Source organism: Gadus chalcogrammus, chromosome 13 (assembly GCF_026213295.1).
Source record: "Gadus chalcogrammus isolate NIFS_2021 chromosome 13, NIFS_Gcha_1.0, whole genome shotgun sequence".
NCBI classification, from domain to species: Eukaryota; Metazoa; Chordata; class Actinopteri; order Gadiformes; family Gadidae; genus Gadus; species Gadus chalcogrammus.
In genome coordinates this window covers 13,490,615-13,511,583 of record NC_079424.1, presented here as the reverse complement: position 1 = coordinate 13,511,583, position 20,969 = coordinate 13,490,615, and the positions used below count along the sequence as shown (strand labels likewise).

The window sequence follows — 20,969 nt, the reverse complement described above, 5'->3', positions numbered from 1 at the left end:
GATGGATCTATGATAAAATACCTAAATGAAGCTAAACAAATCAAATGACTATTGGCCAATCAATATTAGCTAGGGTCAGACTCATTATTGATTGTTCAATAGAACGTTACAATAAATTCAAAAATCCGAGGATAAGGTAATAACATTAAATTAATTTAGATACTATTACAGAAATATAAGTTTAATATATTGCTGTTTATATAGGGTTATAATTTATTATAATTAAAGTAAACAAATGATTTGGGGGAAAACGAAACCCAGGAAACATGCACACGCAGTAGCCGAATACCATGAGTCAAACAGGCGCACCCTTCCCTCAGAGCCTTCACTGGAAAACGTGAAGAGTTGGCCACCGCAGCACCGCGAAGGGTTCGTTCAGGTTGGTCTATAAAGGAAATATTGTCTTTTAGGGTGTATCTCTAACTTACTACCAACCAAACTATGACGACTTAAAATAACATAAATGGGATGATGTTTTCATAGGCTAAATGGGAACGCTTATTTTACCTAGGCTAATTCAATATGAACCAGCTAACATCAAACATAGTGCTCGAGTCCTCGAGTTACATTGTATAGATTATTATTATAATTATTAAATTAATGTAATTTATTTATGTGAAACCTGTATTTGTGTATAAAAATAACAGTTGTAGTTGTCCGTTTAGTAACAGTAGTAACACAAAATATAACGTTAGTCGTATCACTTGTACTTGTAAAGTATTGTCAACCGATCCATTTCCAGAGATCATGGGGAGGAAATGAAACTTAGATTGTCCTGCACGTATTTACTGCGTCCAGCAGGTGGAAGCGATGGCATAGGTCTGACTTGATGTTGTTAAACTAACATAATTTTATGCCTTCCTCTTTTTATTTAGCGATCCTTTAAAGTATGGATGGACCAACGAAAAACACAGGGGGTGGGGAATCCATGAAGAGAAATGACGGAAGAGGTAATTTAGAGGATGTCTGAAACGTGTCAGTGTAATAGCCTACTACACTATCTCTATTGGCTAACAATTTTTCTTCCAACCCCCCCCCCCCCCCCCTGAATCATACAGGTGACAACGACTCTTTCAGGGGAGAGACGAGTGCCAGTAGTGAGTCTAGAAATAGCAGAGTAAAAGGAGGAGGAGAGCACAGTGGGGGGGAAGACGGCACGGCTGCTACAGGGAGAGCTGGACCATGGGAGGACAGAGGAGGGATAGGAGGAAGTAGAGGAGGTTGGAGAGGTCAAAGACGCCCTGATGTGAGTCAAGTAGGCAGAGGACAAGGGAGAGGGACGAGTTGGGGAGGAGGTAGATCATGGAGGGGAGGAGACGCCAGAGGCGGCAGGGGGGGCAGGCGGGGTTGGATGGCCCCTGGAGCCGGTGATTTCGCACGACATGCAGCAAGAGATATGAGCGGGAGTTTGACGGGCACAGCGCAAGCTGATCAGAGAGGAGATCAGAGCGCCAGAGGGGGTCGATGTGGTAGTCGGGGTAGGGGGGGGGGTCGCAGGATGACCTACACGATGCTGGCGGAGCTCTCTGAGAAACCGCCCTCCGAGGTGGCCATCACCCTCTCCTCCTCTCCTGCCTTTCAAGAGCTCCTGGAGGAGCGAGATATCCGGCATGAATTTGTGCAGCTCGTTTGCTCTGCCCTGAGCAGGGCCTTCCAGTCGCGCGTGGATAGGAGCACGGTCCAGCACCTTGCTGGTGTGGTGAAGGACAGCGGGTTCCTGCGCACCATCCTCCCGCAATACGTAGGTGGAATGAGTGCAGAGTCCGACCCAACCCGCAGGGAACAGTACCCGCAGCACTTTGACAACATGATAGCTGTCCTGTCTAAGGTACGAGGGCTGCATGGGCAGCTGTACACTAAATGACATCCCAATTGTTGTGCAATGTTTTAACAACCAAAGTGATGGTATATAGTTGCTGTTAAGTGCAATCAAAGTAAGCCAACAGATTTTGTTGATGGAGAGGAAGTATTGATTATATATATTTGGAGTGTGTCAAGTCAGTGACTTGTGTGCCTAACTTACTCCTTTTAGGATTATGATTATGATTATGGTGAATGTGATTATTATGATTATTATTATAATGTATATAATTTGGAGCTGCAGGTGCTCAGCATCTTCCCAGCCAGCTCAGTCCAGGCTGTGTCTGTGCTGGTGGTTCTCTTGCGGGCCTCTCTCATTGGCCTGAGGGACTCTGGGGTTGACATCGCACGTCCAACTGAAGAAAAGCTGGAAGACATCCAGGCTTTAAGCCAGCAACTCCAAGAGAGATCCAGGGAGGGAAGCCTGCGTTCAGACCGGGACCTCCTTCCACTCTTATCCGACCAACTCGACAACGAAGGTCATCAATTATTAAGAACAGATGTTTACTGTTTAAGACTAGTTTAAAATGCCGGCAAAGATTTAGACTTGAGACTCATTAATTTGTAACATGCTTACAAATGTACTGTAACTGTAATGACGCAAACTGCTTCTTATCCAGGTGAGGAAGATCTGGAGAACTTTCGTACAATACCCATCTATCCAACCAGAGAGGAGTTCCGTGAAAATAAGACACCCTACCTAAGGCCCAACGCCACTACTCGCCAACACGCCAACACAGAAACCTACCTTGACACACACTTCCGACTGCTGAGAGAGGACTTTGTGCGGCCTCTACGTGAGGGGATCCAGAGATTGATCTTCAGCGATTTGGACATGGGGAATACCCAGCAGCTTAAGAAGGAGCGTTTCAACGACATCAGTGTGTACTTTGACGCCAAACTGGAGTCGCCTCTTTGCACACGTTCAGGCTTAGCCTATGTTATCAAATTTGACGTTAAGCCTCTGAAGGTGAGTGTGTGGACCGACGACCAAACAGCTTCTATTATTCTATATTATTCACAACAACTTTGAACACTATTTTAATAATGCTGTTATGATGTAATGAAGGAACCACCTTTTTCAACAGTTTGTTCGCTGGGAAAGCTCAAAGCGGTTACTCTATGGTTCTTTGTTGTGCATGTCGTGTGACAATTTTGAGAGCATCCTGTTTGCTACAATATCTGAACGAGAGCTGAAAGACGTGAAGAAAGGCATAATTCAGGTCATCTTTTCTGATGAGAGCAAACAAAAGCTGGAAACCATGCAGGTAGGACTTTGTGTACTTTACTGATTTACTGTGTGTTACTGTGTTGAGTACTAAGGTGGCATTGTATGATGAATATCTAGCAACAATAACCTGACTTTTCCTACAGACCAATCTGCCGTTTCTGATGGTGGAGACGTCTGCCTACTTTGAGGCCTACCGCCATGTTCTGGAGGGCCTGCAGGAAGTACAGGGAGATGAGCTTCCCTTTCAGAGGTTAAACATTTGTTTAATTTTCTGCTAACAAAAAAACACATACACAGACATTGCATCATACAATGTCTTTGCATGCGTGAGGGTATATTTATAGAAAGATAATATTTAATGTAATACAATACAAACTCACCTCATTAAACCTTACTTTTTAGTCTTCAGTAAGTCAACATCACATTGGGTGCTCTTTTATTCCCTGAATCACTTGTATGTCCTTATTTTACAACCAAATCCCCATTGTGTCGTTCCCCAATGTGTCGACTTCAGGTATATAGTGGAGTGCAGCCCAGATGTGCAACCCCCACGGTATCTGAGGGAAGACGACGTGTACAACCTGGAACAGGTGGTAGACCCTAAGAAGAACCAGAAGATCAAGCCCTTTCACTGCCTCAGGCCTGCTGACTGGCCTGCCAAGGAGACCCTCGACCTGGACGAGTCTCAGATGGAAGCCTTTCAATTGGCTCTCACTCAGGAGCTAGCCATCATACAAGGACCCCCTGGCACTGGTAGACACTTCTACTTTAACCATAGATCAAAAACATACATTAATTTGCAATTCAAGTTTTATACATATATTTGTGTAAACATACATTTATCTATTTATAGCTGATTTCCGATAGGTACACATATTCTCTGATTTGGCAAAGTCATGCTGATAGGAGAGGTAAACTGTACACATGTGCATGTGTGTGCATCTGAAATCGGATTAGATCTCATTTCAATCCTGGTTTGATCCGCATCAATGCTTTTTTAGTAGGATTCGTATCTGGATCAGTTTGTATCTGGTCCTTCTGATCATTGTTAGCAAAAATGGGATTTCCAAATCCGAATCATTCTCATCCATTTATTGGGATGATTGTCTCTGAATGGTGAGACCCTGTAGTCATGGAATGTCTTATCTAGTGTAGGAGGTGCGGGAATTTAATTGGTCCTGAGTTAATCTGGTGGTCTGGGACGGGTGCATGCTAGAGACGGGGAATCATGCAATTGCTAACGGCCCCCATGCCCTTTCAGGCTAGCTAAAACAACAGACTCAGGATAAAACATACTCAAATTAGGGTGGTTTCCACTTTACCTGAGATGATGGTTTCTCAGAAATGTAAAGCTTAGCAAGCATGTCGTGCTGTTGTTAGGCTGTAACTACATTTCTGAACCTTCTATAGGGAAGACCCACGTCGGCCTTAAAATCGCCAAGGCTCTGTTGACCAACCAGGAACTCTGGAGTGCCGATCAGGAGGCTGCGCCAATGCTTGTCGTGTGTTACACAAACCACGCTTTGGACCAGTTCCTGGAGGGTAAGCAGGCACCACTGCCACCACAGCCAATGTGGCCCACCGACCCTTCCTATTGGTCTCAATTCGTCCCTCAACCAGGCCCAACGAGCCTCTCTCACCTCGCTCTACATGGATTAGAAGCAGGAGAAAACGCTGAAGAGCTTAATTCTATAGGTGAATCGCTCTCCGCCAACTGCTATGAGCAAACACAATTTTTTGTCTGTATAGATATGAACTGATAATCGATTCCTTACATTTTCCGATAAAGTTACTAAATAAGATTAGAAATAAGTAACATGATTCTTTGAATACACCCATGTTTTGGGCGGATGCTTTGCAGTTCCTTAATCATTGATTTTTTCCAGCTCTATGCACATGATTCTTCTAGATGAGCTTCTTCTTGTCACTCAGCCTATCAGGATGCTCTACATAACACTCTTCAACATGTTTAATGAAGTTTAAGCAATATTAAAAATTAACAAATTCTGGTAAACTTGCACACCTCAGCCTTAATGTCACATTCACTATATAATTGTAGTGGAATGGGTAAAATCTTTGGAGCATTCTGTGAGAGTACAACCCTGTTCTGCTCATATTCCACTCTACAAATTGCTTCAAACTGCTTTAAGTTTTGCTCTCTTGCTTCGTCTTCCTTTCGATATTTGAAGGTATCCATACATTTCTAAGAAAAGGCATTGTGAGAGTTGGGGGCCGGAGCAACAGCGAGGACCTGAAACCCTTCATCCTGAAACATCTAATGGAAGCCTTCCGTAAGGGGAATTTGGATAGAAAAAGGCCCAACCACCTACGATATGCTTTTACAGAGGTGAGATCCCTTGACAAACTGACCTACCGCTAATCATAGCAACAACAACTAGGTAGGAGATCTGTCTGTCTGTCTGTCTGTCTGTCTTTCTGTCTGTCTGTCTGTCTGTCTGTCTGTCTGTCTGTCTGTCTGTCTGTCTGTCTGTCTGTCTGTCTGTCTGTCTGTCTGTCTGTCTGTCTGTCTGTCTGTCTGTCTGTCTGTCTGTCTGTCTGTCTGTCTGTCTGTCTGTCTGTCTGTCTGTCTGTCTGTCTGTCTGTCTGTCTGTCTGTCTGTCTGTCTGTCTGTCTGTCTGTCTGTCTGTCTGTCTGTCTGTCTGTCTGTCTGTCTGTCTGTCTGTCTGTCTGTCTGTCTGTCTGTCTGTCTGTCTGTCTGTCTGTCTGTCTGTCTGTCTGTCTGTCTGTCTGTCTGTCTGTCTGTCTGTCTGTCTGTCTGTCTGTCTGTCTGTCTGTCTGTCTGTCTGTCTGTCTGTCTGTCTGTCTGTCTGTCTGTCTGTCTGTCTGTCTGTCTGTCTGTCTGTCTGTCTGTCTGTCTGTCTGTCTGTCTGTCTGTCTGTCTGTCTGTCTGTCTGTCTGTCTGTCTGTCTGTCTGTCTGTCTGTCTGTCTGTCTGTCTGTCTGTCTGTCTGTCTGTCTGTCTGTCTGTCTGTCTGTCTGTCTGTCTGTCTGTCTGTCTGTCTGTCTGTCTGTCTGTCTGTCTGTCTGTCTGTCTGTCTGTCTGTCTGTCTGTCTGTCTGTCTGTCTGTCTGTCTGTCTGTCTGTCTGTCTGTCTGTCTGTCTGTCTGTCTGTCTGTCTGTCTGTCTGTCTGTCTGTCTGTCTGTCTGTCTGTCTGTCTGTCTGTCTGTCTGTCTGTCTGTCTGTCTGTCTGTCTGTCTGTCTGTCTGTCTGTCTGTCTGTCTGTCTGTCTGTCTGTCTGTCTGTCTGTCTGTCTGTCTGTCTGTCTGTCTGTCTGTCTGTCTGTCTGTCTGTCTGTCTGTCTGTCTGTCTGTCTGTCTGTCTGTCTGTCTGTCTGTCTGTCTGTCTGTCTGTCTGTCTGTCTGTCTGTCTGTCTGTCTGTCTGTCTGTCTGTCTGTCTGTCTGTCTGTCTGTCTGTCTGTCTGTCTGTCTGTCTGTCTGTCTGTCTGTCTGTCTGTCTGTCTGTCTGTCTGTCTGTCTGTCTGTCTGTCTGTCTGTCTGTCTGTCTGTCTGTCTGTCTGTCTGTCTGTCTGTCTGTCTGTCTGTCTGTCTGTCTGTCTGTCTGTCTGTCTGTCTGTCTGTCTGTCTGTCTGTCTGTCTGTCTGTCTGTCTGTCTGTCTGTCTGTCTGTCTGTCTGTCTGTCTGTCTGTCTGTCTGTCTGTCTGTCTGTCTGTCTGTCTGTCTGTCTGTCTGTCTGTCTGTCTGTCTGTCTGTCTGTCTGTCTGTCTGTCTGTCTGTCTGTCTGTCTGTCTGTCTGTCTGTCTGTCTGTCTGTCTGTCTGTCTGTCTGTCTGTCTGTCTGTCTGTCTGTCTGTCTGTCTGTCTGTCTGTCTGTCTGTCTGTCTGTCTGTCTGTCTGTCTGTCTGTCTGTCTGTCTGTCTGTCTGTCTGTCTGTCTGTCTGTCTGTCTGTCTGTCTGTCTGTCTGTCTGTCTGTCTGTCTGTCTGTCTGTCTGTCTGTCTGTCTGTCTGTCTGTCTGTCTGTCTGTCTGTCTGTCTGTCTGTCTGTCTGTCTGTCTGTCTGTCTGTCTGTCTGTCTGTCTGTCTGTCTGTCTGTCTGTCTGTCTGTCTGTCTGTCTGTCTGTCTGTCTGTCTGTCTGTCTGTCTGTCTGTCTGTCTGTCTGTCTGTCTGTCTGTCTGTCTGTCTGTCTGTCTGTCTGTCTGTCTGTCTGTCTGTCTGTCTGTCTGTCTGTCTGTCTGTCTGTCTGTCTGTCTGTCTGTCTGTCTGTCTGTCTGTCTGTCTGTCTGTCTGTCTGTCTGTCTGTCTGTCTGTCTGTCTGTCTGTCTGTCTGTCTGTCTGTCTGTCTGTCTGTCTGTCTGTCTGTCTGTCTGTCTGTCTGTCTGTCTGTCTGTCTGTCTGTCTGTCTGTCTGTCTGTCTGTCTGTCTGTCTGTCTGTCTGTCTGTCTGTCTGTCTGTCTGTCTGTCTGTCTGTCTGTCTGTCTGTCTGTCTGTCTGTCTGTCTGTCTGTCTGTCTGTCTGTCTGTCTGTCTGTCTGTCTGTCTGTCTGTCTGTCTGTCTGTCTGTCTGTCTGTCTGTCTGTCTGTCTGTCTGTCTGTCTGTCTGTCTGTCTGTCTGTCTGTCTGTCTGTCTGTCTGTCTGTCTGTCTGTCTGTCTGTCTGTCTGTCTGTCTGTCTGTCTGTCTGTCTGTCTGTCTGTCTGTCTGTCTGTCTGTCTGTCTGTCTGTCTGTCTGTCTGTCTGTCTGTCTGTCTGTCTGTCTGTCTGTCTGTCTGTCTGTCTGTCTGTCTGTCTGTCTGTCTGTCTGTCTGTCTGTCTGTCTGTCTGTCTGTCTGTCTGTCTGTCTGTCTGTCTGTCTGTCTGTCTGTCTGTCTGTCTGTCTGTCTGTCTGTCTGTCTGTCTGTCTGTCTGTCTGTCTGTCTGTCTGTCTGTCTGTCTGTCTGTCTGTCTGTCTGTCTGTCTGTCTGTCTGTCTGTCTGTCTGTCTGTCTGTCTGTCTGTCTGTCTGTCTGTCTGTCTGTCTGTCTGTCTGTCTGTCTGTCTGTCTGTCTGTCTGTCTGTCTGTCTGTCTGTCTGTCTGTCTGTCTGTCTGTCTGTCTGTCTGTCTGTCTGTCTGTCTGTCTGTCTGTCTGTCTGTCTGTCTGTCTGTCTGTCTGTCTGTCTGTCTGTCTGTCTGTCTGTCTGTCTGTCTGTCTGTCTGTCTGTCTGTCTGTCTGTCTGTCTGTCTGTCTGTCTGTCTGTCTGTCTGTCTGTCTGTCTGTCTGTCTGTCTGTCTGTCTGTCTGTCTGTCTGTCTGTCTGTCTGTCTGTCTGTCTGTCTGTCTGTCTGTCTGTCTGTCTGTCTGTCTGTCTGTCTGTCTGTCTGTCTGTCTGTCTGTCTGTCTGTCTGTCTGTCTGTCTGTCTGTCTGTCTGTCTGTCTGTCTGTCTGTCTGTCTGTCTGTCTGTCTGTCTGTCTGTCTGTCTGTCTGTCTGTCTGTCTGTCTGTCTGTCTGTCTGTCTGTCTGTCTGTCTGTCTGTCTGTCTGTCTGTCTGTCTGTCTGTCTGTCTGTCCGTCCGTCCGTCTGTCCGTCTGTCCTTCTGTCCGTCCGTCCGTCTGTCCGTCTGTCTGTCTGTCTGGCTAACCTAAAGCTCTTCTTGGCTCAAATAATTTTGTTATCCACCTGAGCAACTTTTTGGTTATGTTTTATGTTTCTTTTCGTGTTTATTTGAACACTGTCCTACACAATTACGAATACAATGTTAAATTGATTAAACCTTTTTGAATAGATTATAAGCGATCTGCAAAGTCGGGAGCATGAGGTCAATGTTCACTCGGTACAACTACAGTGCAGTCAGAAGGGGGTCCTCCGGGAGAACATTCTACAGAATTACATTTCAGATAGACACTTGCCCAGTCTGGAACCGCCTGCAAGGTCCATCTGTAAGTTATTCTAATTTGTGTCTATTATATGAACATACACAAACACCATGCTCATATGGAGCGACTTAATTTGGTGTTTTTTTCGTATTATTCATATGTTATTTTTAATGTACATCATTAATCTTCCATGCAATTCTCAATTCTCCCAACAAGCTGACTGGCATTCAAGAGAAAAAAGGCAGAGTCAGATGGTTGAGTGGTTGGGATTAGGTCCCACATTCTTCCAGCAGGAGGCGGAAGAGGAAGCACATGAAGGTGAGCTTCCTGCTTAACAACAAAATAGTCAACTACTTTAATGGTTGCCGTTCTGGTTCCGTCACTGTTGAAGAAAACAGCCATAAATATTAAACGGCTGTACAAATTTAAAGTTAGGGATGGCAATTTATTTCATTGCAAAGCATTTTTGTCATTTTCGTACATCCTCTTTACATCCCGAAAGTATTTTCATTCTCTTGCACTCATTGCGCATGACTGCTGTCTTCCACAAGTCTTTCCAGACCGATTCGCTAATCATGTGTTTTGGGGGAGTGGATTTGGAGGGAGGCCTGAAGGGAGCGAAGGGATTTTTTAGGTTGGTTACTATCACCGAATTTCGTCGAGCATACCCTGACAATTGAAAGGAAACATCTTTCAAAGAAAATTGATCATAAATTGAAGCTTCAGAACATTTATTGCATGTTTAAATTACATTTAAATTTAAATGAAATGAAATATATATCTTTAATACATTTTGTAATGTCCCTGGCTACACTGACTCTTCACAGACTGTATCACAGTAGATTGACATAAGCCAGTACACAAATCTCCTGTAAACTCTATACATAAATTGATGTGTCAATTACATACATCAATAAATAAAGTGGGACGGGAAGAAATTATAAGCAGCCACATTTTTAACAAGATAAATAATATTTTCAATTTCTGGTTACAACTCCTCAGACATTGAATCGGACCCAGAAGCGGAAGCGGATGAGATGATCCAGATCGCTGAGGAAGCAGACCAGATTCACAATGAGCGATTTATCGAAGACAGCTCTGAGCGTCCAAATTCGAGGATGATCAGGCAGAAGGAAGTGCACCAGGCAGAGGAACAGATTCTTGCACTGAACTTTAAGAACGTCCCCCAAAAGAGGGACCAGAGTGACCAGGAATGGCAGGTAAAGCTGCCAGCCTTGTTTCTGTTGAACAGTGCATCTTTAATACATCTTTTATAAATTCCTAGCTGCTTTTTTAAGTTTTTTGTTTAACATGTCAATGCAGCTAAGACGTGCCTCATAAAATAAAAAAAGGAAAATTGGAGCTCCTTGCTCAACGGCAATGGGAGTATTTAGGAAGTTTAATAGACCATAACCGTATCATAAATTTCACTCGCTAAACCTTTAACTTATTCATCTGAAATAATACAGTGATCTAAGTAATCGTAGTTCTTTCATACTTTGGAATTGTAACCTAGAATAAAACCCAGTTAAAAACGTGTTATTTTGAATTGTTCAGATGCAGAGAAACCAGAGGAAAAGTATCAAGAGAAAATTCCGGAAGGAACTGGATAAGGAATCGGATATGACCGAAGCAGAGGAAATGGCCATATTAGACATTTGGCAACTGAGTTTGGCCGAACGATGGCGACTTTATCGGTATGGGTCAACTTTTTTCACTTTCACTTCCGCATGACGTTTGTTTTTAATTATTTAAGGGGGAAGGAGTATTTAAAGCATCATGTGCAGATAGTCTTTTCTGAAAGGAAATTACAATTTTGAATGTAAAGTGCTCTCTAGCACCATCCTGACCCCCAACATCTGTCCAGAAAGCCATGCTTCTTGTGGTGTCTTATTGTTGTTAAAACTGCCCCGAACAACCAGTAGGGGTCGCTAATGCAGCGACCAGGACACAAACCATTCTATGCCTGCCTAACCTAATCTATGATCACAGATACTGTAGGACCATTATTGAGAATAAAAAACCTGTTTTATCAATAGACAGTGGCAGTCTATCTGTCCAACAACACGACTGTGATATACTGTGTCAACATAAAGCCAATAAAAAAACAAAGATGAGCTTGTTCATCGTCAGTTAACAGTATGCAAAAGTATATATATCTAAAAAAAAAGTAGGCTTTATTTCTAGATCTCTGTGGCCCAGTGGCCAATCCTGCACAGCCCGGTACCGGTCCGTGGCCAGGTGGTAGAGAACCTCTGCTTCATGGGATACAACTTTCTTTCAAGTTTTGTAACAAAAATAGTATCCCTAAAAGGACGGCATGACGTCCACAGGGTCCAAGTTCTGAAGTTCCGGATGAGGATCGTAAAGGAAAATGGTGTGTTTTTCTCTCCCCACGTCATCTTCTGCAGGCTATGGGTGTCACGCTACAGGTCTTTTCTGCAAGATAAACTTCAGAAGTCCATGGAGAAATACCAGAACACGGTGGAAAGGTTGGAGGAGGTGCAGCTCAACGAGAAAATCTGCCTCCTCCGCAACGCCAAGGTATAACCACAGCTATTATAGACTGAGAGAGTTATGCCATCCAGGATGAAGGAACATGAAAGGAAAGAGACTGCAGTATCATGCTTGAGAACCGCGGGTAGTGTGCTAGACTGTGTGTAACGCACGGAGATGGGATTTTAATCTCCATCTACTTAAGCTTTAAGTGGGCTATTCACAGGGTATTGGGAATTCACTATTATATGCAATCAATGTTATCGATGGATGTCATATAACCTCCATTTTCGAGCACACTTCCTACACTCATTTGCACCCCTGGTGGTCAATGCACATATTCAGCCAAGTTAATTATCTTTTTATTAGAACACCTTTTGGTAAAACTAAGACTTACGATACAAGAGTTTTCATTTGCCAAACATCAAAATGTTGTGTAATGCCCAACCAGGTCATCGGCATGACGACCACAGGGGCGGCCAAGTTCCGTAAGATCTTGCAGGAAGTGCGTCCGCGGCTGGTGATAGTGGAGGAGGCTGCTGAGGTGTTGGAGGCCCACACCATCACCTCTCTGAACCCAGAGTGTCAGCACCTCATCCTCATCGGAGACCACCAGCAGGTACTACTACAACATCAACAACAACAACAACAACAACAACAACAACAACAACAGAGAACACATGTTGGGTCTTAAAGCTGCACCATGTCACTTCAGCACTTTAGTTAAAGGGTCTCTGGTGATTAGCCAATACAAGCCAGTTGATACAGACAACTGAGAGGGCTGGTAGGGTGATCAATCGATCCATCTATCTTTATATCAACTTCAATTCAATTTCTTTATTGGCTTGAAAGATACATGTTCAAGAAAATGTAAATGTTGCCAAAGCATGTACCAAAAGTAGAAGATCTAGATACCATAATATTATAAATCCTACTTTCATGCATCTGGGTGGACAATACCCCGTGTGATGTCACCACACTGTCGACTTTGAAACAGCTTGTACTGGCAAATCAACATCATCACACCTGCTTGTGAAATAGAGGCCATTTAAAAGGAAAAGGGAATAACGAATAAAGCCCTTTCCCTGGGAATATTCCCTTTGTCACTATAATGTGGACACATTAGGATAACTAAATCTGATGATTCAAGATTCAAAGGATTTTATTTTTCTCATACAGGATGAGTGTAATGTTTGTGTGACATACTCTGTATTCTATACTCAGTACTCTATTGCAAGCTCCATACCTGAGGGGGTTAGATTAGGGGTGCAGAGTCAAACTACAACAAGTGAAATATAGCACAGTCAATAATTCCCGCTTGATTAGAAGCGTCAATCACATATGCTGTAAGTAAAGCAACTTGAGACATTATTACTCAAATGAAAGTTGTAGTATTTTGCGGGGTTTATTGGAAAAAGAAAATCCAATGATGTCTCTGTTAGAACACATGAATGACATATTTCTATTATCACTCGAGCAGGCTGCTGTTCAAAGACCAAGGCCCTAAAGGGGACATGCCTTGAACTAAAACACAAATATACGTATACACATATGATATTTTCTCTCCTGGTAGCTGCGGCCTAGTGCTACAGTGTACGATCTGGCCAAGAACTTCAGTCTGGAGGTTTCCATGTTCGAGAGGCTGGTGAAAACTGGTTTCCCTTTCGTCAGGCTCAACTATCAGGTTGGTACGATGGCAGCCTTTTGCCTTTATTTACAGTGCTGGAAATATTCAATCTTCTCTATCAGAGAGTATGAAATGTTGTAGACATGAGTTGTAGACCTAAATATATGCATTGATGTGATGTGTGTTAATATGTATGGGTCTTTCTACAATACAAAACTTATTTAAAATAAATAAAACATGTTGAAACAATGAAAGCAAAACCAAATGCTATATAATATTATATTTTCTGAATTTGGGTTCAACACTTCACTGTTGTCCCTTATCAGTTTGTAAGCAAAAGTTCAATCGAAGACGGGCTGTTTTGATGTTATCTTAATGTGTGTGTGTGTGTGTGTGTGTGTGTGTGTGTGTGTGTGTGTGTGTGTGTGTGTGTGTGTGTGTGTGTGTGTGTGTGTGTGTGTGTGTGTGTGTGTGTGTGTGTGTGTGTGTGTGTGTGTGTGTGTGTGTGTGTGTGTGTGTGTGTGTGGTCGTCGGGTCAAGCATCGCATGAGGCCCGACATTGCCCGCCTCCTGACTCCTCACATCTACCCCGAGCTGGAGAACCACCCGTCAGTCATGGACTACGACAATGTCAAGGTGCTTGTTGAATCCACTGCCTCTGCCTCAGGGTGGCAGACATCTTCTGCTCTCTCCTCAAGCAGTACACACTTACTGGCCTGAGGCTTTTACATCTATTTAGAGGGATTCAGAACGTATGACCTTATGAGGGGAGATGGCGTTTCCAGTGTGTGTTTTTGTTTGTTAGCGCATTTGATCTGTTGATCTGATATTATTTTACTATCAACTAGTTTTCTTTGTCCCTTCTACATTTGAAATTGTATCCTAACGTCTCTCTTTCCTCCAAATAAATGTATTTTAATGCTTGCATACGTCCAAATAGATGACCCTTTCAGAGCCATAATGTATATTCTCGATTGTCTGCTTCATCACAGGGCATCCAAACCAATCTGTTCTTCCTGGAGCACAGCCACCTAGAGGAAAACCTCAGAGATGGGAAGAGTCACGAGAACAAACATGAAGCCATGTTTGTAGTTGCTCTGTGTCGCTATCTTCTGATGCAGGACTACAATCCAGAACAGATTACTATCCTCACCACGTACAGCGGACAGCTCTTCTGCCTGCGCAATATGATGCCCTCCTCCGAGTTTGCAGGGGTCAAAGTGCATGTGGTAGACAAGTACCAAGGTGAGGAGAACGACATTGTCTTGCTGTCTCTGGTCCGCAGCAACACCATTGGCAGTGTGGGCTTCTTGAGCATCCCCAACCGCGTCTGCGTGGCATTATCACGCGCCAAGAAAGGCCTCTACTGCATCGGAAACAGTGCCATACTGAGCAAAGTCAGACTGTGGAGCAATATCTTCGGCACCTTGAAAGAGAAGGAACAGATGGGCAAAGCGCTCACTCTGTGCTGTCAGAACCACCCAGAAAAACAGATCCAGGCCGCCTGCTCTGAGGACTTCAAACAAGCCCCTGAAGGGGGGTGTTTGACGCCTTGTGAGTTCCGCTTGGACTGTGGCCATGTTTGTGCTCGAGTATGCCATCCTTATGACCCCCAGCACAAGAAGTACAAGTGTGAGAAAGACTGTGAGAGAAAACTATGTTATCAGGGACACATCAAGTGCCCATTGGCTTGTCACCATCCATGCCCCCCATGTCCGGTGGAGATTGAGAAGACCATACCAGGTTGTAGGCACAAGCAAATGGTCCCTTGCTACATGAACCCTGCTTGCTTCAAATGCAATGAGCCCTGTGAGAAAACTCTCCAGTGCGGACATCAGTGCAAAGGAAAGTGTGGGGGTCCATGTACAATTGATTGCAAGGTAATGGTCCCCCTCATTCTCGAGTGTGGACACACCCAGAGTGATAACTGCTACTACAAGACAAAGGACTATGAGCCTAACTGTAGGACCCCATGTGACCTACAGCTGAAATGCAGCCACAGCTGTACTGGTACTTGCTACGAATGCAACCAGGGGCGCTATCACCTCCCATGCTCCTACCAGTGTGAACGTCTGCTCATTTGTTCCCATAAGTGCAGGGAACCTTGCACCGGTGAGTGCCCTCCATGCAAGCTGCCCTGTGAGAACGTCTGCATCCACAGCAAGTGCAAGAAACGTTGTGGACAACCCTGTGCCCCTTGCACAGAGCCTTGTGCCTGGCAATGTCTGCACCAAAGTTGCAGCAAGCTTTGCCACGAACCTTGTGACCGCCCGCCATGCACAAGGCCCTGTCTCAAAATGCTAGGCTGCGGCCACACCTGCATAGGCCTCTGTGGTGACAAATGTCCAACCAAATGTCGCATCTGTGATCACGACGAGGTCACAGAAATATTCTTTGGCTCTGAGGACGATCCCGAGGCCTACTTCATTCAACTGGAGGACTGCAGTCACATTGTTGAGTCCAAAGCTATGGACACATACATGGAGATGGACCAGAAGTCAGAGGACAACAAGCAGATGGTCATCAAACTGAAAGAGTGCCCCAGATGTCGCACTCCGATCCGCAGGAACCTTCGCTACGGCTCTCACATCAACCGCAGCCTGGCTGAGATAGAGAAAGTCAAGGAAAAGATAAATGGACACAAGATAGATATTGAAACTAAAAGAAACACCATCAAAGTGCAATGGGAAACCAATCACAGACAACTTCTTACATATTTGCCATACAAATGTCAAGATCAAGTTCAAAGCCAATTGTCAGAGTCAGATCTCACCGCTAATGATTTGCTGGGTCTGGAACATACAATGCTCTTCATGGAGAGAGCCGCCATGCTTCTCAAGATCCAAAGAAAGGAGATGACTGGAAACTACCGCCTCCGTTTCACAGACAAAGTTGATGTGTTCCTCCAATGGCTTCTTCACCCAAATCAGAAATTCACTGAACAACAAGTCTCAGATTTGCAAAAAGAGCTGCAGAGAGTCACCCTTTTGGCTGAACTCAATGCGCGGTGCACAATGGCAAGAGAACAAATTACAAAAATCCAGGCTGAGGTAGATGCTATCAGGAGGGTTCTGGATAAGATTGACTCGTTCACCGAACAAGACGCAGAGCAAGTGAAGCTAGCCCTAAAGGATATAGAAGAAAAAATCCCCTACACGGGCCTTGGCATTAGTGATAAGGAGAAGGCGATGGTCGTTTCAGCTCTGAAGTTGCCACCTGGTCACTGGTACAAGTGTCCCAACGGCCATATCTATATCATAACGGAGTGCGGAGGGGCAATGGAGAGCAGACGCTGCCCAGACTGTGATGCAACTATCGGTGGACAAAGTCACGCTTTGGCCAGTGGAAACCAGGTCGCCTCAGAGATGGACGGAGCGCAGCACGCAGCTTGGTCCGAGGGCAATAATCTGTTGAATTTTGATCAATTAGACTTAAGTGACTAAAACACGACCACCTGTTGGCTGACCAGGATTTTGGATGTGGGGATTGTTAATTGGTTGGTAGGTTGACAGGTTTAGCAGGTCGGCAAGTTAATTTGACTACTTTTACCTACTCTGTAGTAGGTTTACCTATTGCAAAATTGTCATATGCAAGAATGTTGGCTGATTATATGGGTATAATGATAAGAATACTATTACTTTAATGCTATGGTAAAAAATGTTTTTTATTCTTTTTAGATACACACATGCCTAAAAACAGATGCACACAATGTATAAATAACATGGCAACACTGGATCAATTAGAAAATATATCTTTACGAGGAGCAGTACATTTGAAAAACTGATGATGCTTTCTTTCTTGTTCATGCTTGAAGTGTTGTAGTTCATTTATAACATAAACAAAGTCCAGCCTCCTAGCTTAAAACAAAATCAACTGCTTGCAGCGCGATGAATCAAAGGACAACTTTGTTGGGGAAAAGCACAACCTACTAAAATAGCATTGTCAAGGCAAGTGATGAAAACAATCACATTTTAAATGGATGTCTTGCAAAGTTACCGAGGGGGGCAATAATAGGCAAAAATGCTTGCAATGAAATATAAGAATATATTTATGCTGAATGATTATCTCATATATCTTGTTAATATGCTCATTGTCACAATTGCAGTAGACCGGAATCAATTATGGAAGGTTGAAACCGCTTACGGAAAACAAACTGAATCGGTTGTGTCAACTAGGAGGGGGGAGGGGGAGGTATATGATTTATGAACTCTGACGGTGCCCAGGGAACAGCTCTGAAATACTCTCAGATACCCTATATGTGATGAATCAATACAGTGCTCAATACAGTGCTAATCAACAACTTTAGGAGAACATCACTTATCACATCTTGGAACTTTTAAGATTTTCCTCTTAAAGGAAAATTATATTAGTTGATGAAAAACAAAGTTGGATAGATCTATAAAATACTTAAATAAGGTAAAAAAAGAAAAGACTATCAATAGTAACACTTCGGTGTTGGCCGGTGGTCGTCGGGTACGAGGCCCGCCATCGCCTGCCTCCTGACCCCACATATCAACCCCGAGCTGGAGTACTACCCGTCAGCCATGGACTACGATAACGTCAAGGTGATTGTTGAATCTACTGCTGCTCTCTCCTCCAGCAGTACACACCTACCGGCCTGAGGCGTTTATCTTTTTCTATTTGGAGGGATTCAGAACGTCTGACCTTTCCAGTGTGTGTGTGTTTGTGTGTGATCTATTTGGACTACTTTTCTTTGCCCCTTCTACAATTACAGAGTCTCCTTACTACTAATTGAATGTATTTTAATACTTTTATATCTCCAAATAGATGATCCTTTCAGGGCAAAATGTATATTCTCTATTGTCTGCTTTATCACAGGGCATCCAGACCAATCAGTTCTTCCTGGAGCACAGCCACCTAGAGGAAAACCTCAGAGATGGGAAGAGTCAAGAGAACAAACATGAAGCCATGTTTGTAGTTGCTCTGTGTCGTTATCTTCTGATGCAGAACTACAATCCAGAAAAGATTACTATCCTCACCACGTACAGGTGGTTTTGCTCTTTGCTCATGGCAGTTGTGGCAGTCATTTTAACATGTCAGCAGGCAAGCTTCACTCATTCCAGGATGTATTATGCTTTGTCCTATAGCCTACTTGGAACGTGTTTTGAAATGGATCTAGTAGCCTATAGAAATGTGCCAGCTGGAATACAAAGCAAACTCTCCTTCAAATGCACATTCATGGAAGTCTTGTATTGTCATCCCCAAATAATGCTGCAATGTAATAATATACATCTTTAAATGCACAATAATGAGTCATTCTTCTTCTTATTATTATTATTATGACTTATCAAATATTTTTATTGGCTCCCAGAATGCAGGTCTGTTAGTGACTCCCAGTATCTCTAAAAACTGACTGGGAAGTAGAGCATTCAGTTACTGGGCTCCTTTACTGTGGAACCAGCTCTCCCCATCGGTCAGAGAGGCAGATACTCTAACTAAATTTAAGTACACCCCCTCACCTTTCGCACCTTGTAGTTTGGCCTTGGCGTCTCGCAGTCTCTCTGTGTTTCCACATATTCTCCACAGCTCCATCCCCAGTCCGAATCAACTGCAATTTTTCCCCTGGGTTTTCCTGGGAGTTTTTACTCAGTCGATGTGAGGGTTTAAGGGAAGAGGATGTTGTTATGATGCTCATGCAATGTTAAGCCCTTTGAGACAAACTGTTTGTAAAAACGGGCTATAAAAATAAAATTGCCTTGCCTTGCCTAACCCGCTTGGACTGTAATTCATATTCATGCTACTAGTTTGATCATTGACTGACTACATGAATAGTTGCACAGATGAGATTCTTATAGAGGTCTTATAGTCAAACGGTATAGGGTGTATACACATACATTGTATGTGTTTAGGCCAGTTATGAGATCTAGTTAACATCATTAAAAGTCATTTCCAAACACATTAAAGAAAAGAAAAAAACAAAAGCAAAGAGATTTTGCAGCAGTAGCACACTTTTACTTAAACAGAGTGGGATAGGAATCAGGTTAACAAAACATCTAAGAACATCTAAGCTGTTTAACACGTTACCAACGCAACATTGAAACATCATAAAACATCACAAAAAAAACAGCTGGAATACAAAGAGCTTGCTTTGTATTCCAGCTGGCCTGTTATGAGCAAATTTCTATACGCTACTATAGATCCATTCCAAAACATTTTCCAAGTAGGATATAGGACAACGCATAATGCATCCTGGAATGAGTGAAGCTTGCCTGCTGACACGTTAAAATGACTGTCACAACTGCCATGAGCAAAGAGCAAAACCATTTGTACATAGTGTAGGCTACAGTAGCCTATTCGATATTGAATGAAGTAGGTTACTTTACACTCCCTGTCACTGTAGGCTACAGAGTAGACGATATGATTTGCTTGAACAGCACCTTAAAAAAACTCACTGTAGCCTATATTCAAAGGCACACCCAGCCTCGCTTTCAATATAACACGCACTCGCATTCTGTAAACACCATCAGTAAATAATAATATGAAAACAATATAAAATATCTTTCAACAAGAAAAAAATATTTGTTTGCTGTAAATGGATAAAGGTCAACAAATGCGCAATTTTCAGAAGTCAGAAATGTGTTGTGATCAGTGGTATTCCTCATAGCTCTCAGGCTGTGAGGAAATCAGCAGCCCGCGATCGCAGCTCCTTTGATGTGAACGCGCACAGAGCGCAGAGTTCAGAGCCGGACAATGATGTCGTAAAGCCCTCAGGTCTACTCTGCATCCATCAACTGTGGCTAAACATCAACTGACATAAAAACGAAAAAACGGCTGGTTTTTGGTTTCTGTTTATGTCAATTATTCCCAGAAAACAGATTAGCCTAATAAAACGTACCTTGCTCAATGAATTAGGGGGAAACGAAACCCAGGAAACATGATGTCACACCTAGAAAAACGAGTCAAACAGGCTCGCCTTTCACTCAGAGCCTTCACTGTGGACCGGGAAGAGTTGAACACCGCACCACCGCGAAGGGTTCGTTCTCTAACTAACTACAAACCCGAACTATGACGACTTGAAATAACATAAATGTGAGGATGTATTTATAGGCTAAATGAGAATATTTTACTAAGGCAAATTCAATATGAACCAGCTTATCAAACGGCTCGAGCCCTCGAGTTACATTGTATAGATTATTATTATAATTATAATTATTAATGATGATTATCTATTTATGTGGAACCTGTATTTGTGTACAAAAATATACAGTTGTAGTTGTCCGTTTCAGTAGTAACACAAAATATAAAGTTGGTCGCATCAATTGTACTTCCTCTCAGAAAATAATTGTTACCCGATCCATTTCCTGAGCTCCTGGGGAGGAAATGAAACTTAGTTTGTCCTGCATGTATTTACTGTGTCCAGCAGGTGGCAGCGATGGCACAGGTCTGACTGGATGTTGTTCAACTGACTAATTTTATGCCTTCCTCTTTTTCTTTAGCGACCCTTTAAAGTTGGTATGGATGGACCAACGAAAAACACAGGGGGTAGAGAATCCATGAAGAGAAATTATGGAAGAGGTAATTTAGAGGATGTCTGAAACGTGTCAGTGTAATAGCCTACTACACTATCTCTATTGGCTAACAATTCTTCTTCCCCCCCCCCCTGAATCATACAGGTGACAACGACTCTTTCAGGGGAGAGACGAGTGCCAGTAGTGAGTGTAGAAATAGTAAAAGGAGGAGAACACAGTGGGGGGAAGACGGCACGGCTGCTACAGGGAGAGCTGGACCATGGGAGGACAGAGGAAGGATAGGAGGAAGTAGAGGAGGTTGGAGGGATCAAAGACGCCCTGATGTGAGTCAAGTAGGCAGAGGACAAGGGAGAGGGACGAGTTGGGGAGGAGGTAGATCATGGAGGGGAGGAGACGCCAGAGGCGGCAGGGGTGGTAGGCGTGGTGGGGTGGCCCCT

General features: G+C 43.9%; 1 protein-coding gene and 1 long non-coding RNA gene across 3 annotated transcripts; both read left to right on the top strand.

Moving 5' to 3' along the window:
- The first annotated feature begins 1,329 nt into the window (after positions 1 to 1,329).
- Positions 1,330 to 18,816, top strand: LOC130402556 (NFX1-type zinc finger-containing protein 1-like). Of its 2 annotated transcripts, XR_008903936.1 has the most exons (18): positions 1,330 to 1,828; positions 2,105 to 2,339; positions 2,481 to 2,830; positions 2,949 to 3,128; positions 3,235 to 3,341; positions 3,606 to 3,844; positions 4,502 to 4,633; positions 5,281 to 5,438; positions 8,829 to 8,982; positions 9,136 to 9,237; positions 9,922 to 10,139; positions 10,477 to 10,616; positions 11,331 to 11,463; positions 11,867 to 12,034; positions 12,989 to 13,099; positions 13,583 to 13,678; positions 14,035 to 17,607; positions 17,882 to 18,815. XR_008903936.1 is itself a non-coding variant. In XM_056606769.1 (17 exons), the coding sequence occupies exons 1-17, from the start codon at positions 1,352 to 1,354 to the stop codon at positions 16,483 to 16,485; spliced, it is 5,451 nt and encodes a 1,816-aa protein (XP_056462744.1). In that variant the 5' UTR covers positions 1,330 to 1,351; the 3' UTR covers positions 16,486 to 18,816. The 2 variants fall into 2 exon arrangements, 1 of the variants encoding a protein (XP_056462744.1); XM_056606769.1 differs by having other exon boundaries at positions 14,035 to 18,816.
- A 1,139-nt stretch (positions 18,817 to 19,955) lies between these two features.
- LOC130402558 (uncharacterized) lies at positions 19,956 to 20,898 on the top strand. The gene is made up of 3 exons (XR_008903937.1): positions 19,956 to 20,036; positions 20,500 to 20,578; positions 20,677 to 20,898. It is a non-coding gene; the product is annotated as an uncharacterized LOC130402558 (long non-coding RNA).
- Positions 20,899 to 20,969: the final 71 nt, after the last annotated feature.